General features: G+C 41.4%; 1 protein-coding gene across 2 annotated transcripts in view; it reads right to left on the bottom strand.

Annotated features, from left to right (window-relative positions):
* WWC1 (WW and C2 domain containing 1) overlaps positions 1–13,344 on the bottom strand; it is a 289,547-nt gene that overhangs the window by 80,316 nt on the left and 195,887 nt on the right. For both annotated transcript variants that reach the window (XM_083181881.1, XM_083181880.1), the window contains exon 7: positions 2,767–2,913. In XM_083181881.1, coding sequence (XP_083038007.1) covers positions 2,767–2,913 — 147 coding nt within the window. The remainder of the gene's footprint in view (positions 1–2,766; positions 2,914–13,344) is intronic.

Genomic DNA, 13,344 nt, shown 5'->3' with positions numbered 1-13,344 from the left:
GTTCATTCACTTTGCATTTTGTTAATTGATAAAAAATAAGCTATTAACACTTCTAATTTTTTTTTTATCATTTTTTTCTGCCTGTTTGTTCATTCCAGCATCACAAAAAAACCTACTACATGAATTTGGATTTTCACTATTTTATAGATTTGTGACCTAGAAAGAAACTGAGGTATGTATCAGGTCTGTGTACACACGGAGAACTTTTAACAGGAGATTTTGACTATATAGTCACAATCTCCTAGGTTAGCCAAAATCTCCCTATTTTTCTCCTGTTTAGTCAATATTGTCTAGCAGAAATTGCTTAGCATAGATTGACTGTGCAGGCAAGGCAATTTTGAGTAGATCAATGATTATCATTGCTTAGACAAAAACGCTTAGTCAAAATCTCCAGTGCATCTAGCCAAAATCTCTACCAAAATTGCTTAGTCAAAATCTTCCCATGTGTACACCCCTTAGCAACAAGGGGAAAAAAAACAGAACTGTTTCTTCAGTAGACAATTTAATACACAGTGTTTATAAGCTGATTCTAACAACAACATTAAGCGAGAAGAGGTGGTATAAATACAGTTGTAGACCAGGGTGATGCCACGAACCTCCCTGTGGAATTTCTGAACTCACTTAGTGCAACTGGACTTTTAATGCACGAAGAATTGGAGTTCCAACTACTCTTCCACGGAACTTGATTCCGCACAAGCAATGCAATGGAACACGACATGGGCCCTTATTCTGGTTGGTGCGGTCAGAGCCGCACACGGGGCTCCGACCGCACAAACCAAGGGCCGCCCACCCGACGGATCGCCACGGCCGTCCGTACACGGACGGCTGGCGATCCGCACAAAAATGGTGGAGGCTACGCCTCCACCATGGTGGGAGCTGCCCCCTGCCTTCGATGGTCGACGACCATCGAAGGCAGGCCCGCACGCCGCGGCAGCTCCCGCAAGCTCAGACCACACGGACAATCGTCCGTGTGGGAGCTTGAAAGGGGGCTGAAAGCTGACATCCGGCGACGTCAGCTTTCCGCCCCCATGTCATGGTAATGAGGGCGTCATGCCCTCATTACCATGCACACGCCCCGCGTTTGCATGGGAACGCCCATGAAACGCGGGGCGTACACATAGGGAAATGAGGGGCTGAAGCCCCTCACGCCCCTATACGCCCCCTTTGCGGCGGACGAAATCCGTCTGCGGCGAAGGGGGCTGCACATGCGCAGAATGACCTCTGCGCATGTGCAGAACAAAAACATCGGCGGTACGGCCGCACGCGGGCCGTACCGTCCGATTTAGAATAAGGGCCTTAATGTGTGGACGCATGCTGTGATTTAGGGGGAAATTTACTAAAGGAAATGTGTAAAAAAATAGGTGTATTTGTATCCAGGAATGCACTTATTTTTGACATTTACTATCCCGAAAATACGGGAATTGATAGCACATCAATACGACTACGAATTGCCGTATTTTCGGGATAGTAAATGTCAAAAATAAGTGTATTTCTGGATACAAATACACCTATTTTTTTACAAATTTCCTTTAGTAAATTTCCCCCTTAGGTTCAATTCAATTTGGACTATCCAATTTGAACTATTGAACTATTTGGCCAAATACATTCTACAGATAGTCAAGATAGACTACACACTTGTACAATGTGCATGAGGTTTTGACTATATAGTCAAAATCTCATCTGGATGGCATGCAGATTGTATGGGTTTTAACCCTTGCGATCCCGATGCGCGCTCCCATATCGCAGCCAGAAAGTCTTGGCTGCATAGACTATATAGTGCAGATCTGCACTATATAGTCTAAATTGTATGCAGATAGTCTAAATTGTAATATTGTCTAAATTGTAATATAGTTTAAATTGTACAAGTGTGTACACACCATTACCTGCACAGTCTATTTTTCTATTTATTACTGACTTAAATGGGGACCCGCATCGGCATTAAATGTGGCTGAACACTGTGCGATTAGACTAACTTCCTATTCGATTTTGACAATACCGTCAAAATCGATAGCCAGAATCGCAGAGGAATGTATTGGACACAGGAATTCAAATGGGATGAGTCACAGATGAGACTGGGCTGATCCAACGTCCAATTTTCATTTTCAGTTCAAACGCCTGCAGCTTCCTAAGCATCTGTCTGCTCCGCTATGACTAGCAACATGTTGCAGGGGCAAACTCTCAGGCCTGCAGGTGTTGATCTCATGGCCAGCTGCTTCTCTCTTAGAGAACGAGGGGTTTATTTATTTATTGGACAGATAACTGACGACACACTTGTGTTGATTTTTTCTGCATTTTTTTTTCATTTTTCATTTTTTTTTTGATTGATTTTTTTCATTTATTCTTTTTTCATTTATTCTTTTCTTGTATTTATTCACCACGAGCAATTGTAAGAACCTTGAAGGAATACAATATTTCTGTCTTTCAAGTCAGGCATTTGTATTGAAAAGGTCTATTGCCGCATACACATTTTCTATTAATTACAAATAAAGAACAACAATTTATTCATTTTAAAACAGACTGTAGAATTTTCATTAACGGAGCGCAGCACCACAAAATTATTCTCATAGCTTCTCTCTTAGGCAGCGTACGTGACTTGGCCACGAGTTAGTAGCCTCAAGCATTTTTTAGATGGCACGACAGTTCCACTGAGCAATAAGACATTTAACGTGAGCGAAGCCACAGGCAAATGCTAGTTAATATCAAATACATAAAAAAGATTGCTTAACGAAATTAGTTTTTCTATTGGTTGGTCACAGTTATACTTACATTTCCAGAAACATCTGTCTGTGAGCTAACATTGAGATACTGCCTGGGCAGGGATGGGTTTGAGCTATTCAAGGATGTCTCACTTGCCCACAAGTCTGACTGAGATCCTTTGTCAATGAGGAAGCCATTTTTCAACTTTGCAAGGCTCTGAGAAAAGAATAGTCTGTAAGTATACACAGTTCTAAGTCATTCCCTTCTTGAATGCTGGGAATTGAGTGTACAATCTGACAATGGGTGCTATATAACAGTGATAGGGAACCTTTGGCCATCCAGCTGTTGTTAAACTACACATCCTAGCATGCCTTGCAACAGTTTTAGCATGGCCAAATAGCAAAACTGTAGCAGGGCATGCTGGGATTGCCCCCCATCACTGCTATATAACCATTAACAAACTAAATAATTACTAGTAATTTTTTTTTTTACAATAATATAAGATCCCACAAACAGAAAATGTGTATATTTCTTAACAAATAAATAAAACAATTATAAGCATTGTGCACATAGGTTGGAATTGATGGAACAGGTTCTTCATCGTTGTTTATTTACAAGGTACCACAAACTCTTTAATACTGGAGAGTCAGTATTACACAACATACACACAGAATTACAGATGTGCCCACGTACATCTATTCTACAAGTGCTACATGTTGCATGTTGTTGGGGAGGTACACCTGTCAAACCGTAACGCATGTGTCCTAAGGCGAGCTCAGGGAGGACAGAAACCTCCCGTGGAGTAGAAAGGCATAATGGGCCTGATTCTGGTTCACTTGCAAAAGCAAATTCTTTTAATGGACAAAACCATGTGCACTGCAGGTGTGGGGCAGTTGTAACATGTGCAAAAGGGACACATTGATTCAAATTATATGTGGCATACCTTTATTCTGTGTGTGACTGTGGCTGTACCTGCATACAAAATGCTACAATACTGTGTTCTCCAGGAAACAGCCAGTGACACTGTAATGCAGCATTTGTATGCAGCGCATGATTTTGAATTGTGTAATTGTACCATGATACAAATACAATTAGCTCCCTTTGGAGTCCTGCTGCAGGTACTACTGGGTGATATGGCTGGAAAAACATTGATCACTTTTAAAATACACTGTAAAATAGGCAAAATGTTACTCCTGGGTATGTCCTGTAAGTATCCATGCTAATTGTAATAGCCTCCGAGTTCCAACCTGGTTTTGCCTTGTAAATGATCGCTGCTTTAAAAGTCCTGCACCAACGGAACTTGGAGGTTTTGTGTAATGGATGCTACAACTGGTATAGTGGATGCTGCAGCAGACAGTCAGTGAGAAAGTTCCTGAGATATCACAGCTTCACTGAGAACTAACCGGGACCATATCCAGTAACCTCTTTACACCACCCTTGTTTGCAGCATACACATTACTACAGCTGCGTATAATTAATATAAACATGGCAAAATATATTTTGACTTATATGATGATTCATAATGTTTTGTAAGTAGATTGTGGAACGAATGACTCTTCGACTTGCAGGTAGAATATTTAATAAACATTATTCTTTAAAATTACACCTGGATTCATAGGGGGCAAATTTACCAAACCTTTTGCAGGAAATAGTATATACTATAATCAGTTATTTTGGAGAGCAATCAAATGGAGCTCTCCTCGCCATGCAATTCAATGGGCTCACATGTTAATTATGTTCTCCAAGTTGGAACCCTGAAGGAAAAAAAGAGCAGTACCTAGCACTTTGCTTTTAACCATTCCATGGGACAGGGATTTCTCAGAAGCTCTTTCCCACACATTCCGATTGACAAGTGCCAGCTATAAGTTACATTGTATTAGAGGTGATATTTTAACTATACAACTAATTTTAAATGCAGTATAAGGTAAATATGCCCCTTACAGTATTATCAGATTAATAAAATGCATCTTTATTTCCCAATAGTACTGATACATCTTTTTAAATGTGCTGCTTGGGGACTGGTTAAAAGTGGCAGCAGCTATCTTTTTCTTTATTAATTACATAGCGACATATATTGGCCATCACATAACAAACACACTATAAACTCCAAGTTTCAAGTTTAATAGATATTAATTTATTCTTTTTTTTTGTTATCGTTAACATTTATTAACATTTTTTAAAGAAACTTCATTTAGAAGCCCAAGACCGGGCTCCAGGGTGTGTCCTGGAAATGCCAGGTTATGGTAGAGTGGTACTGAAAGTGACTGGTTATTGCTGCTGGACAGAACCACCACAACAAGCCATAGAAAATTTGACTTTTTGGAGCTATTTGATAAATAGACCTCTTGGTGTGTTCGGATTTTTGGGTGCTTTTGATCCATTTTAATTAACCCCTTCCTGACACAGCCAGTTTTTGCCTTCCTGACAGAGCCCTTTTTTTCAAATCTGACATGTATCACTTAAGTGGGGATAACTTTTTTTTGCTTTTACTTATCCCAGTGATTTTGAGATTGTTTTCTCGTGACACATTGTACTTCAAATTAGTGGTAAATTTGGGTCGATACAGTCTGTGTTTTTTTGTGAAAAATACCAAAATGTCGTAAAAAAATGGAAATGGAAATGGAAACCCCCCACAAGGAACTTGGAGGTTTTGTGTAATGGATGCTACAACTGGTATAGTGGATGCTGCAGCAGACAGTCAGTGAGAAAGTTCCTGAGATATCACAGCTTCACTGAGAACTAACCGGGACCATATCCAGTAACCTCTTTACACCACCCTTGTTTGCAGCATACACATTACTACAGCTGCGTATAATTAATATAAACATGGCAAAATATATTTTGACTTATATGATGATTCATAATGTTTTGTAAGTAGATTGTGGAACGAATGACTCTTCGACTTGCAGGTAGAATATTTAATAAACATTATTCTTTAAAATTACACCTGGATTCATAGGGGGCAAATTTACCAAACCTTTTGCAGGAAATAGTATATACTATAATCAGTTATTTTGGAGAGCAATCAAATGGAGCTCTCCTCGCCATGCAATTCAATGGGCTCACATGTTAATTATGTTCTCCAAGTTGGAACCCTGAAGGAAAAAAAGAGCAGTACCTAGCACTTTGCTTTTAACCATTCCATGGGACAGGGATTTCTCAGAAGCTCTTTCCCACACATTCCGATTGACAAGTGCCAGCTATAAGTTACATTGTATTAGAGGTGATATTTTAACTATACAACTAATTTTAAATGCAGTATAAGGTAAATATGCCCCTTACAGTATTATCAGATTAATAAAATGCATCTTTATTTCCCAATAGTACTGATACATCTTTTTAAATGTGCTGCTTGGGGACTGGTTAAAAGTGGCAGCAGCTATCTTTTTCTTTATTAATAACATAGCGACATATATTGGCCATCACATAACAAACACACTATAAACTCCAAGTTTCAAGTTTAATAGATATTAATTTATTCTTTTTTTTTGTTATCGTTAACATTTATTAACATTTTTTAAAGAAACTTCATTTAGAAGCCCAAGACCGGGCTCCAGGGTGTGTCCTGGAAATGCCAGGTTATGGTAGAGTGGTACTGAAAGTGACTGGTTATTGCTGCTGGACAGAACCACCACAACAAGCCATAGAAAATTTGACTTTTTGGAGCTATTTGATAAATAGACCTCTTGGTGTGTTCGGATTTTTGGGTGCTTTTGATCCATTTTAATTAACCCCTTCCTGACACAGCCAGTTTTTGCCTTCCTGACAGAGCCCTTTTTTTCAAATCTGACATGTATCACTTAAGTGGGGATAACTTTTTTTTGCTTTTACTTATCCCAGTGATTTTGAGATTGTTTTCTCGTGACACATTGTACTTCAAATTAGTGGTAAATTTGGGTCGATACAGTCTGTGTTTTTTTGTGAAAAATACCAAAATGTCGTAAAAAAATGGAAAATTTAGCAATTTGCAAAATGTTAAATTTTCTGCTTGTGAGACAAATAATCATACCACTCAAAATAGTTAATAACTAACATAGACCATATGTCTACTTTATGTTTCCATCATTATTTCAACTTCCTTTTAATTTTTTTGGACACTAGGAGGCTTACAATATGAATAGCAAATTCTCAAATTTTCAAGAAAATTTCAAACACTGATTTTTTTAGGGACCAGTTCAGTTCTGATGTGACTTTGAAGGACTTGTATGTGAGACACCCCCATAAATGATGCCATTTCAAAAACTGCACCCCTCATAGTATTCAAAACAGCATTTTGGAAGTTTGTTAACCCTTTAGGTGTTTCACAGGAATTAAAACAAAGTGTAGGTGAAATTTCAAAATTTCATTTTTTTTGCAGATTTGCAATTTTAATACATTTTTCTAAGGAACACAGTAGATTTTACTAGAGAAATGTGACTAAAAATTGATTCCCCCAATTCTTTTGTTTTCATAAATATCCTATATGTGGCCCTAGTGTGCACGTTGACCAAACCACAGGCTTCATAATAGAAGGAGCACCTACTTGATTTTGGAGCCTCCTTTTTATGAGATTATTTTTTAGGCACCATGTAGGTTTCTAGGCACCATAAGATGCTAAAATTTAGGAACCCCCCCACAAGTGACCCCATTTTGCAAACTACACCCCTCAGGGAATTCATCTAGGGGTATAGTGTACATTTCAAACCCCCAGGGGTTTCACCAATTGTGGTACAACTGGGCAGTGAAAATGAAAAATTAAATTTTTTACACAAAAATGCAGTTCTGGCTCAAAATTTTTCATTTTCACAAGGAATGAAGGAGACAAAGCACCCCAAAATCTGTGCCCCAATTTCTCCCGAGTATGACAATGCCTCACATATGACCAAAAAATACCATTTGGGTGCATGGCAGGACTCAGAAGGGAAGGAGTGATTTTTGGATTTTGCAGCTCAGATTCTGGTGGAATGTTGGTGGGTGCTATGTCGCATTAGCAAGACCCCCCAAGCACCAATACAGTGGAACCCCCCCACAAGTGACCCCATTTTGCAAACTACACCCCTCAGGGAATTCATCTAGGGGTATAGTGTACATTTCAAACCCCCAGGGGTTTCACCAATTGTGATACAACTGGGCAGTGAAAATGAAAAATTACATTTTTTTACACAAAAATGCAGTTCTGGCTCAAAATTTTTCATTTTCAGAAGGTATGAAGGAGAAAAAGCACCCCAAAATCTTTGCCCCAATTTCTCCCGAGTACGGCAATGCCTCACATGTGACCAAAAAATACCATTTGGGTGCATGGCAGGACTCAGAAGGGAAGGAGTGATTTTTGGATTTTGCAGCTCAGATTCTGGTGGAATGTTGGTGGGTGCTATGTCGCATTAGCAAGACCCCCCAAGCACCAATACAGTGGAACCCCCCCACAAGTGACCCCATTTTGCAAACTACACCCCTCAGGGAATTCATCTAGGGGTATAGTGTACATTTCAAACCCCCAGGGGTTTCACCAATTGTGGTACAACTGGGCAGTGAAAATGAAAAATTAAATTTTTTACACAAAAATGCAGTTCTGGCTCAAAATTTTTCATTTTCACAAGGAATGAAGGAGACAAAGCACCCCAAAATCTGTGCCCCAATTTCTCCCGAGTACGGCAATGCCTCACATGTGACCAAAAAATACCATTTGGGTGCATGGCAGGACTCAGAAGGGAAGGAGTGATTTTTGGATTTTGCAGCTCAGATTCTGGTGGAATGTTGGTGGGTGCTATGTCGCATTAGCAAGACCCCCCAAGCACCAATACAGTGGAAACCCCCCACAAGTGACCCCATTTTGCAAACTACACCCCTCAGGGAATTCATCTAGGGGTATAGTGTACATTTCAAACCCCCAGGGGTTTCACCAATTTTGATACAACTGGGCAGTGAAAATGAAAAAATTACATTTTTTTACACAAAAATGCAGTTCTGGCTCAAAATTTTTCATTTTCAGAAGGTATGAAGGAGAAAAAGCACCCCAAAATCTGTGCCCCAATTTCTCCCGAGTACGGCAATGCCTCACATGTGACCAAAAAATACCATTTGGGTGCATGGCAGGACTCAGAAGGGAAGGAGTGATTTTTGGATTTTGCAGCTCAGATTCTGGTGGAATGTTGGTGGGTGCTATGTCGCATTAGCAAGACCCCCCAAGCACCAATACAGTGGAACCCCCCCACAAGTGACCCCATTTTGCAAACTACACCCCTCAGGGAATTCATCTAGGGGTATAGTGTACATTTCAAACCCCCAGGGGTTTCACCACTTTTGATACAACTGGGCTGTGCAAATAAAAAATTACATTTTTTTACACAAAAATGCAGTTCTGGCTCAAAATTTTTCATTTTCACAAGGAATGAAGGAGACAAAGCACCCCAAAATCTGTGCCCCAATTTCTCCCGAGTACGGCAATGCCTCACATGTAACCAAAAAATACCATTTGGGTGCATGGCAGGACTCAGAAGGGAAGGAGTGATTTTTGGATTTTGCAGCTCAGATTCTGGTGGAATGTTGGTGGGTGCTATGTCGCATTAGCAAGACCCCCCAAGCACCAATACAGTGGAACCCCCCCACAAGTGACCCCATTTTGCAAACTACACCCCTCAGGGAATTCATCTAGGGGTATAGTGTACATTTCAAACCCCCAGGGGTTTCACCAATTTTGATACAACTGGGCAGTGAAAATGAAAAATTACATTTTTTTACACAAAAATGCAGTTCTGGCTCAAAATTTTTCATTTTCAGAAGGTATGAAGGAGAAAAAGCACCCCAAAATCTGTGCCCCAATTTCTCCCGAGTACGGCAATGCCTCATGTGTGACCAAAAAGTGGCAGGACTCAGAAGGGAAGGAGTGATATTTGGATTTTGCAGCACAGATTCTGGTGGAATGTTGGTGGGTGCTATGTCGCATTAGCAAGACCCCCCAAGCACCAATACAGTGGAACCCCCCCACAAGTGACCCCATTTTGCAAACTACACCCCTCAGGGAATTCATCTAGGGGTATAGTGTACATTTCAAACCCCCAGGGGTTTCACCAATTTTGATACAACTGGGCAGTGAAAATGAAAAATTACATTTTTTTACACAAAAATGCAGTTCTGGCTCAAAATTTTTCATTTTCAGAAGGTATGAAGGAGAAAAAGCACCCCAAAATCTGTGCCCCAATTTCTCCCGAGTATGGCAATGCCTCATATGTGACCAAAAAATACCAGTTGGGTGCATGGCAGGACTCAGAAGGGAAGGAGTGATTTTTGGATTTTGCAGCTCAGATTCTGGTGGAATGAATGGTGGGTGCTATGTGGCATTAGCAAGACCCCCGAAGCACGGTGAAATGATGAACCTAATAATCCATAAATGTGTGGTATATTTTAAAACACTCCTTTATACATAGGCCGGGTTTGTCGGGGCAAGTTTCACAGTGGAAAATAGTTTCCTTTCTTATTCCCTTTTTATAGCAAACTTTGCACCTTTTTTTGTGTCCTGCCCTTTCTTGCAGTGGAGGGGATTTCGTTCGGAAAATGCTGCCCTGGTACAATACGGGGGCCAGTACTAGAAGTACTGGGGCCCTCTGCCTGCTGGTTCCCAAATATTAGGCCCTTTATGACTTCCTCTTGAAAGTGCATAAATGTCCCCCTCTGGCTGGTAGAACGGAATAGCACGTAAGCGTTATACAGTGCCATCTGGATGATATACACGGCCAGCTTCTTGTACCAGATTTTTGTTTTCCGCAGGGCACTGTACGGCTTCAGTACCTGATCTGAAAGATCCACTCCGCCCATGTACCTATTGTAATCTAGGATACAATTAGGTTTTGAGGTGTGGGTACTGGTACCTCGTACAGGGATGGAGGTGGTACTGTCTCCATGAATTGTTGTCAGTATAAGGACATCCCTCTTGTCCTTATATTTGACCAACAACATATTTTCGGTGCATATTCCCCTGCTTTCACCCCTTCTCATTACTTGGGCAATGTGCGTTTTTGGGAGGCCTCTTTGGTTCTTACGCACAGTACTGCAAGCTGCTGTACCTCTTGAACCAAGGGCCTTAAACAGGGGGATACTAGTGTAAAAGTTATCCACATAGAGGTGATAACCTTTATCCAGGAAGGGGTGCACTAAATCCCAGACAATTTTTCCACTAACACCTACGAGGGAGGGGGGGCATTCTGGCGGTTCAATTCTTGAATCCTTCCCTTCATATACCCTAAACCTGTGGGTGTACCCTGAGGTGCTTTCACACAGCTTATAAATTTTTATGCCATACCTTGCCCTCTTACTGGGAAGGTACTGGCGGAATTTAACCCTTCCTTTAAAATGTATAAGGGGCTCGTCAATACAAATAAATTTTTCAGGGATGTACATCTCTGCAAATTTGGCACTGAAATGATCAATGACCGGCCTGACTTTGAATAGCCGGTCAAAGGTGGGATCATCTCTGGGTGGGCACAGTGTATTATCGGTGTAATGTAAAAATTTAAGGATTATCTCAAAACGAGTCCGGGCCATGGCCATACGGTAAAGTGGGGTGCTGTACAGAACATCTGTACTCCAATATTGCCTAATTTCTGGCTTTTTTACTATGCCCATATGTAACACCAGACCCCAAAACGTCATCATCTCTACTGCATCTACAGGGGTCCACCTAGCAAATGATGACGTGGGGTTTTGAGCAATAAACTGCTGGAAATATAAATTAGTTTGGTCCACCATTAAATTTATAAAATCATCAGAGAAAAATAATTTGAAAAAGTCAATTTCTCTGAGACCTGTGGAATCAAATTGGATTCCTGGGATGGCCAAAAACTCAGGAACCTGGGGCTCAAAATTGTCTGGTGGTGGGGTCCATACGGGATCAATCATTTGGGGGGGGGGGTCTCAGCTGCTCTACGGGGCGTCTTTGAGGGGGTCCCTCATCAGCAGAGGAGGAAGAGGAGCTTAAGGCGAATCCTTCAAATTCCCCGCTTGCATCACTGGCTGTGTCAGAGTCAAAGTCAGAGGCAAGCATGGCATATGCCTCCTCCGCTGAATACATTCTTCTGGATGACTGGGATGACATTTGGGATGCCATTTTTATTTTTGTATTTCTGTAAGTGTAATGTTTCAACACGTGTATAGTGTAGGGGGGGTACAAACTTTATTTCAACACGGGGGGTATGTAGTGTGTAGTGTGTATGTAGTGCAGAAAAAAAAAATACTTTATACAGGAATTTGATCCCAATAAAAAAAAAAAAAAAATTGAAGGGGTTAAAAAAACAAAACAAAGGTCCTGCGCCAAAAATTGAGCACAGATGTTGGTCAGTAACGTCCGTCACTGAACAGCGCTCAAAGGCAACAGGACACCCACAAAAACAACGTGGGTGTAAAAACAAAAACAAAAAAACAATTTAAAAAAAACTGCAGAAAAAAAATGATATCAACCTGTGCCAAAAATGCTGTTCAGTGATTGTACGTCACTGATCAGCGGCCACAGGACACCCACAAAAGCAACGTGGGTGTAAAAACAATTTAAAAAAAATTTTCCACAGCACTCTCCAAAAAAAAAACAATTAAAAAAAACTGAAGAAAAAAAAATGATATCAACCCTGTGCCAAAAATGCTGGTCAGTGATTGTACGTCACTGATCAGCGCTCAGCGGCCACAGAACACCCACACAAGCAACGTGGGTGTAAAAACAAAACCCTCCAAAAAAAAAAAAAACGCAGATCAGTGATGCAGTGATGCAAAACTGATTAGCAGTGAGGGGCAGCAGACACACAACCTGACAGGGTATATATATAAAAAAAAAAACCCTGGACCCCCAAAAAGTTGCTGATTAATTAATTTAAACTGACCAGCACAAAAGGGGGGGCAGCAGTCAGTTGCACACGCAGCACAACCTTTGGTGCAACTGACAGGTATATATATATAAAAAAAAAAACCTGGACCCCCAAAAAGTTGCTGATCAGTTAATTAATCAGCACAATCAGCACAAAAGGGGGGGCAGCAGGGGGGGGGCAGCAGTCAGTTGCACAGGCAGCACAACCTTTGCTGCAACTGACAGGTATATATATAAAAAAAAAACCTCTGCACCCCCAAAAAGTTGCTGATCACCTCAGATATAGTGATCAGCACAAAAGGGGGTGCAGCAGACACAAAATATAGCACTCTCTATCACTCTCTATCACTCTCTGTCCCTATCTCTCACGATCTGTGACTATGACACTGCAGCAGCAGCACACACAGAAGTCACAAGATCCAGGAAGTATCCAGCTGCTGGCAGCACGCTACCAGCGGTGATCAGGTAAGTTTCAGGCAAGGATCAGGTATGTATCACGACAGATTGGCACGGTGACCGCTCTGCACGCAATTCCAGACCGGAATGGCGTCTGCAGTGCAGTCACCGTTAGTTTAAATCACGCGCCTTGGCTGTGATTGGTCCGTGGTTCCCACGGACCAATCACAGCCTTGGGGGCAGGTGGGGTGAGGTGTCGTTGTCACCGATGACCCCCTCATGCCCCCTGACGCCCGGCGGTGATTGACACCTGTGTTACCGAGCATCTGATTCGCCGGTAACATAGGAAAACGCTGTGAATGGCTGTTCACACTGAACAGCCAATCACAGCGATCGCCGACGGGGGGGGCGGCATCGCAGCCCCC

Source organism: Crinia signifera, chromosome 4 (genome assembly GCF_055691185.1).
Source record: "Crinia signifera chromosome 4, ASM5569118v1, whole genome shotgun sequence".
Taxonomy (NCBI): Eukaryota; Metazoa; Chordata; class Amphibia; order Anura; family Myobatrachidae; genus Crinia; species Crinia signifera.
The sequence above is the reverse complement of the archived record's forward strand: the minus strand, read 5'-3'. Positions and strand labels throughout refer to the sequence as shown.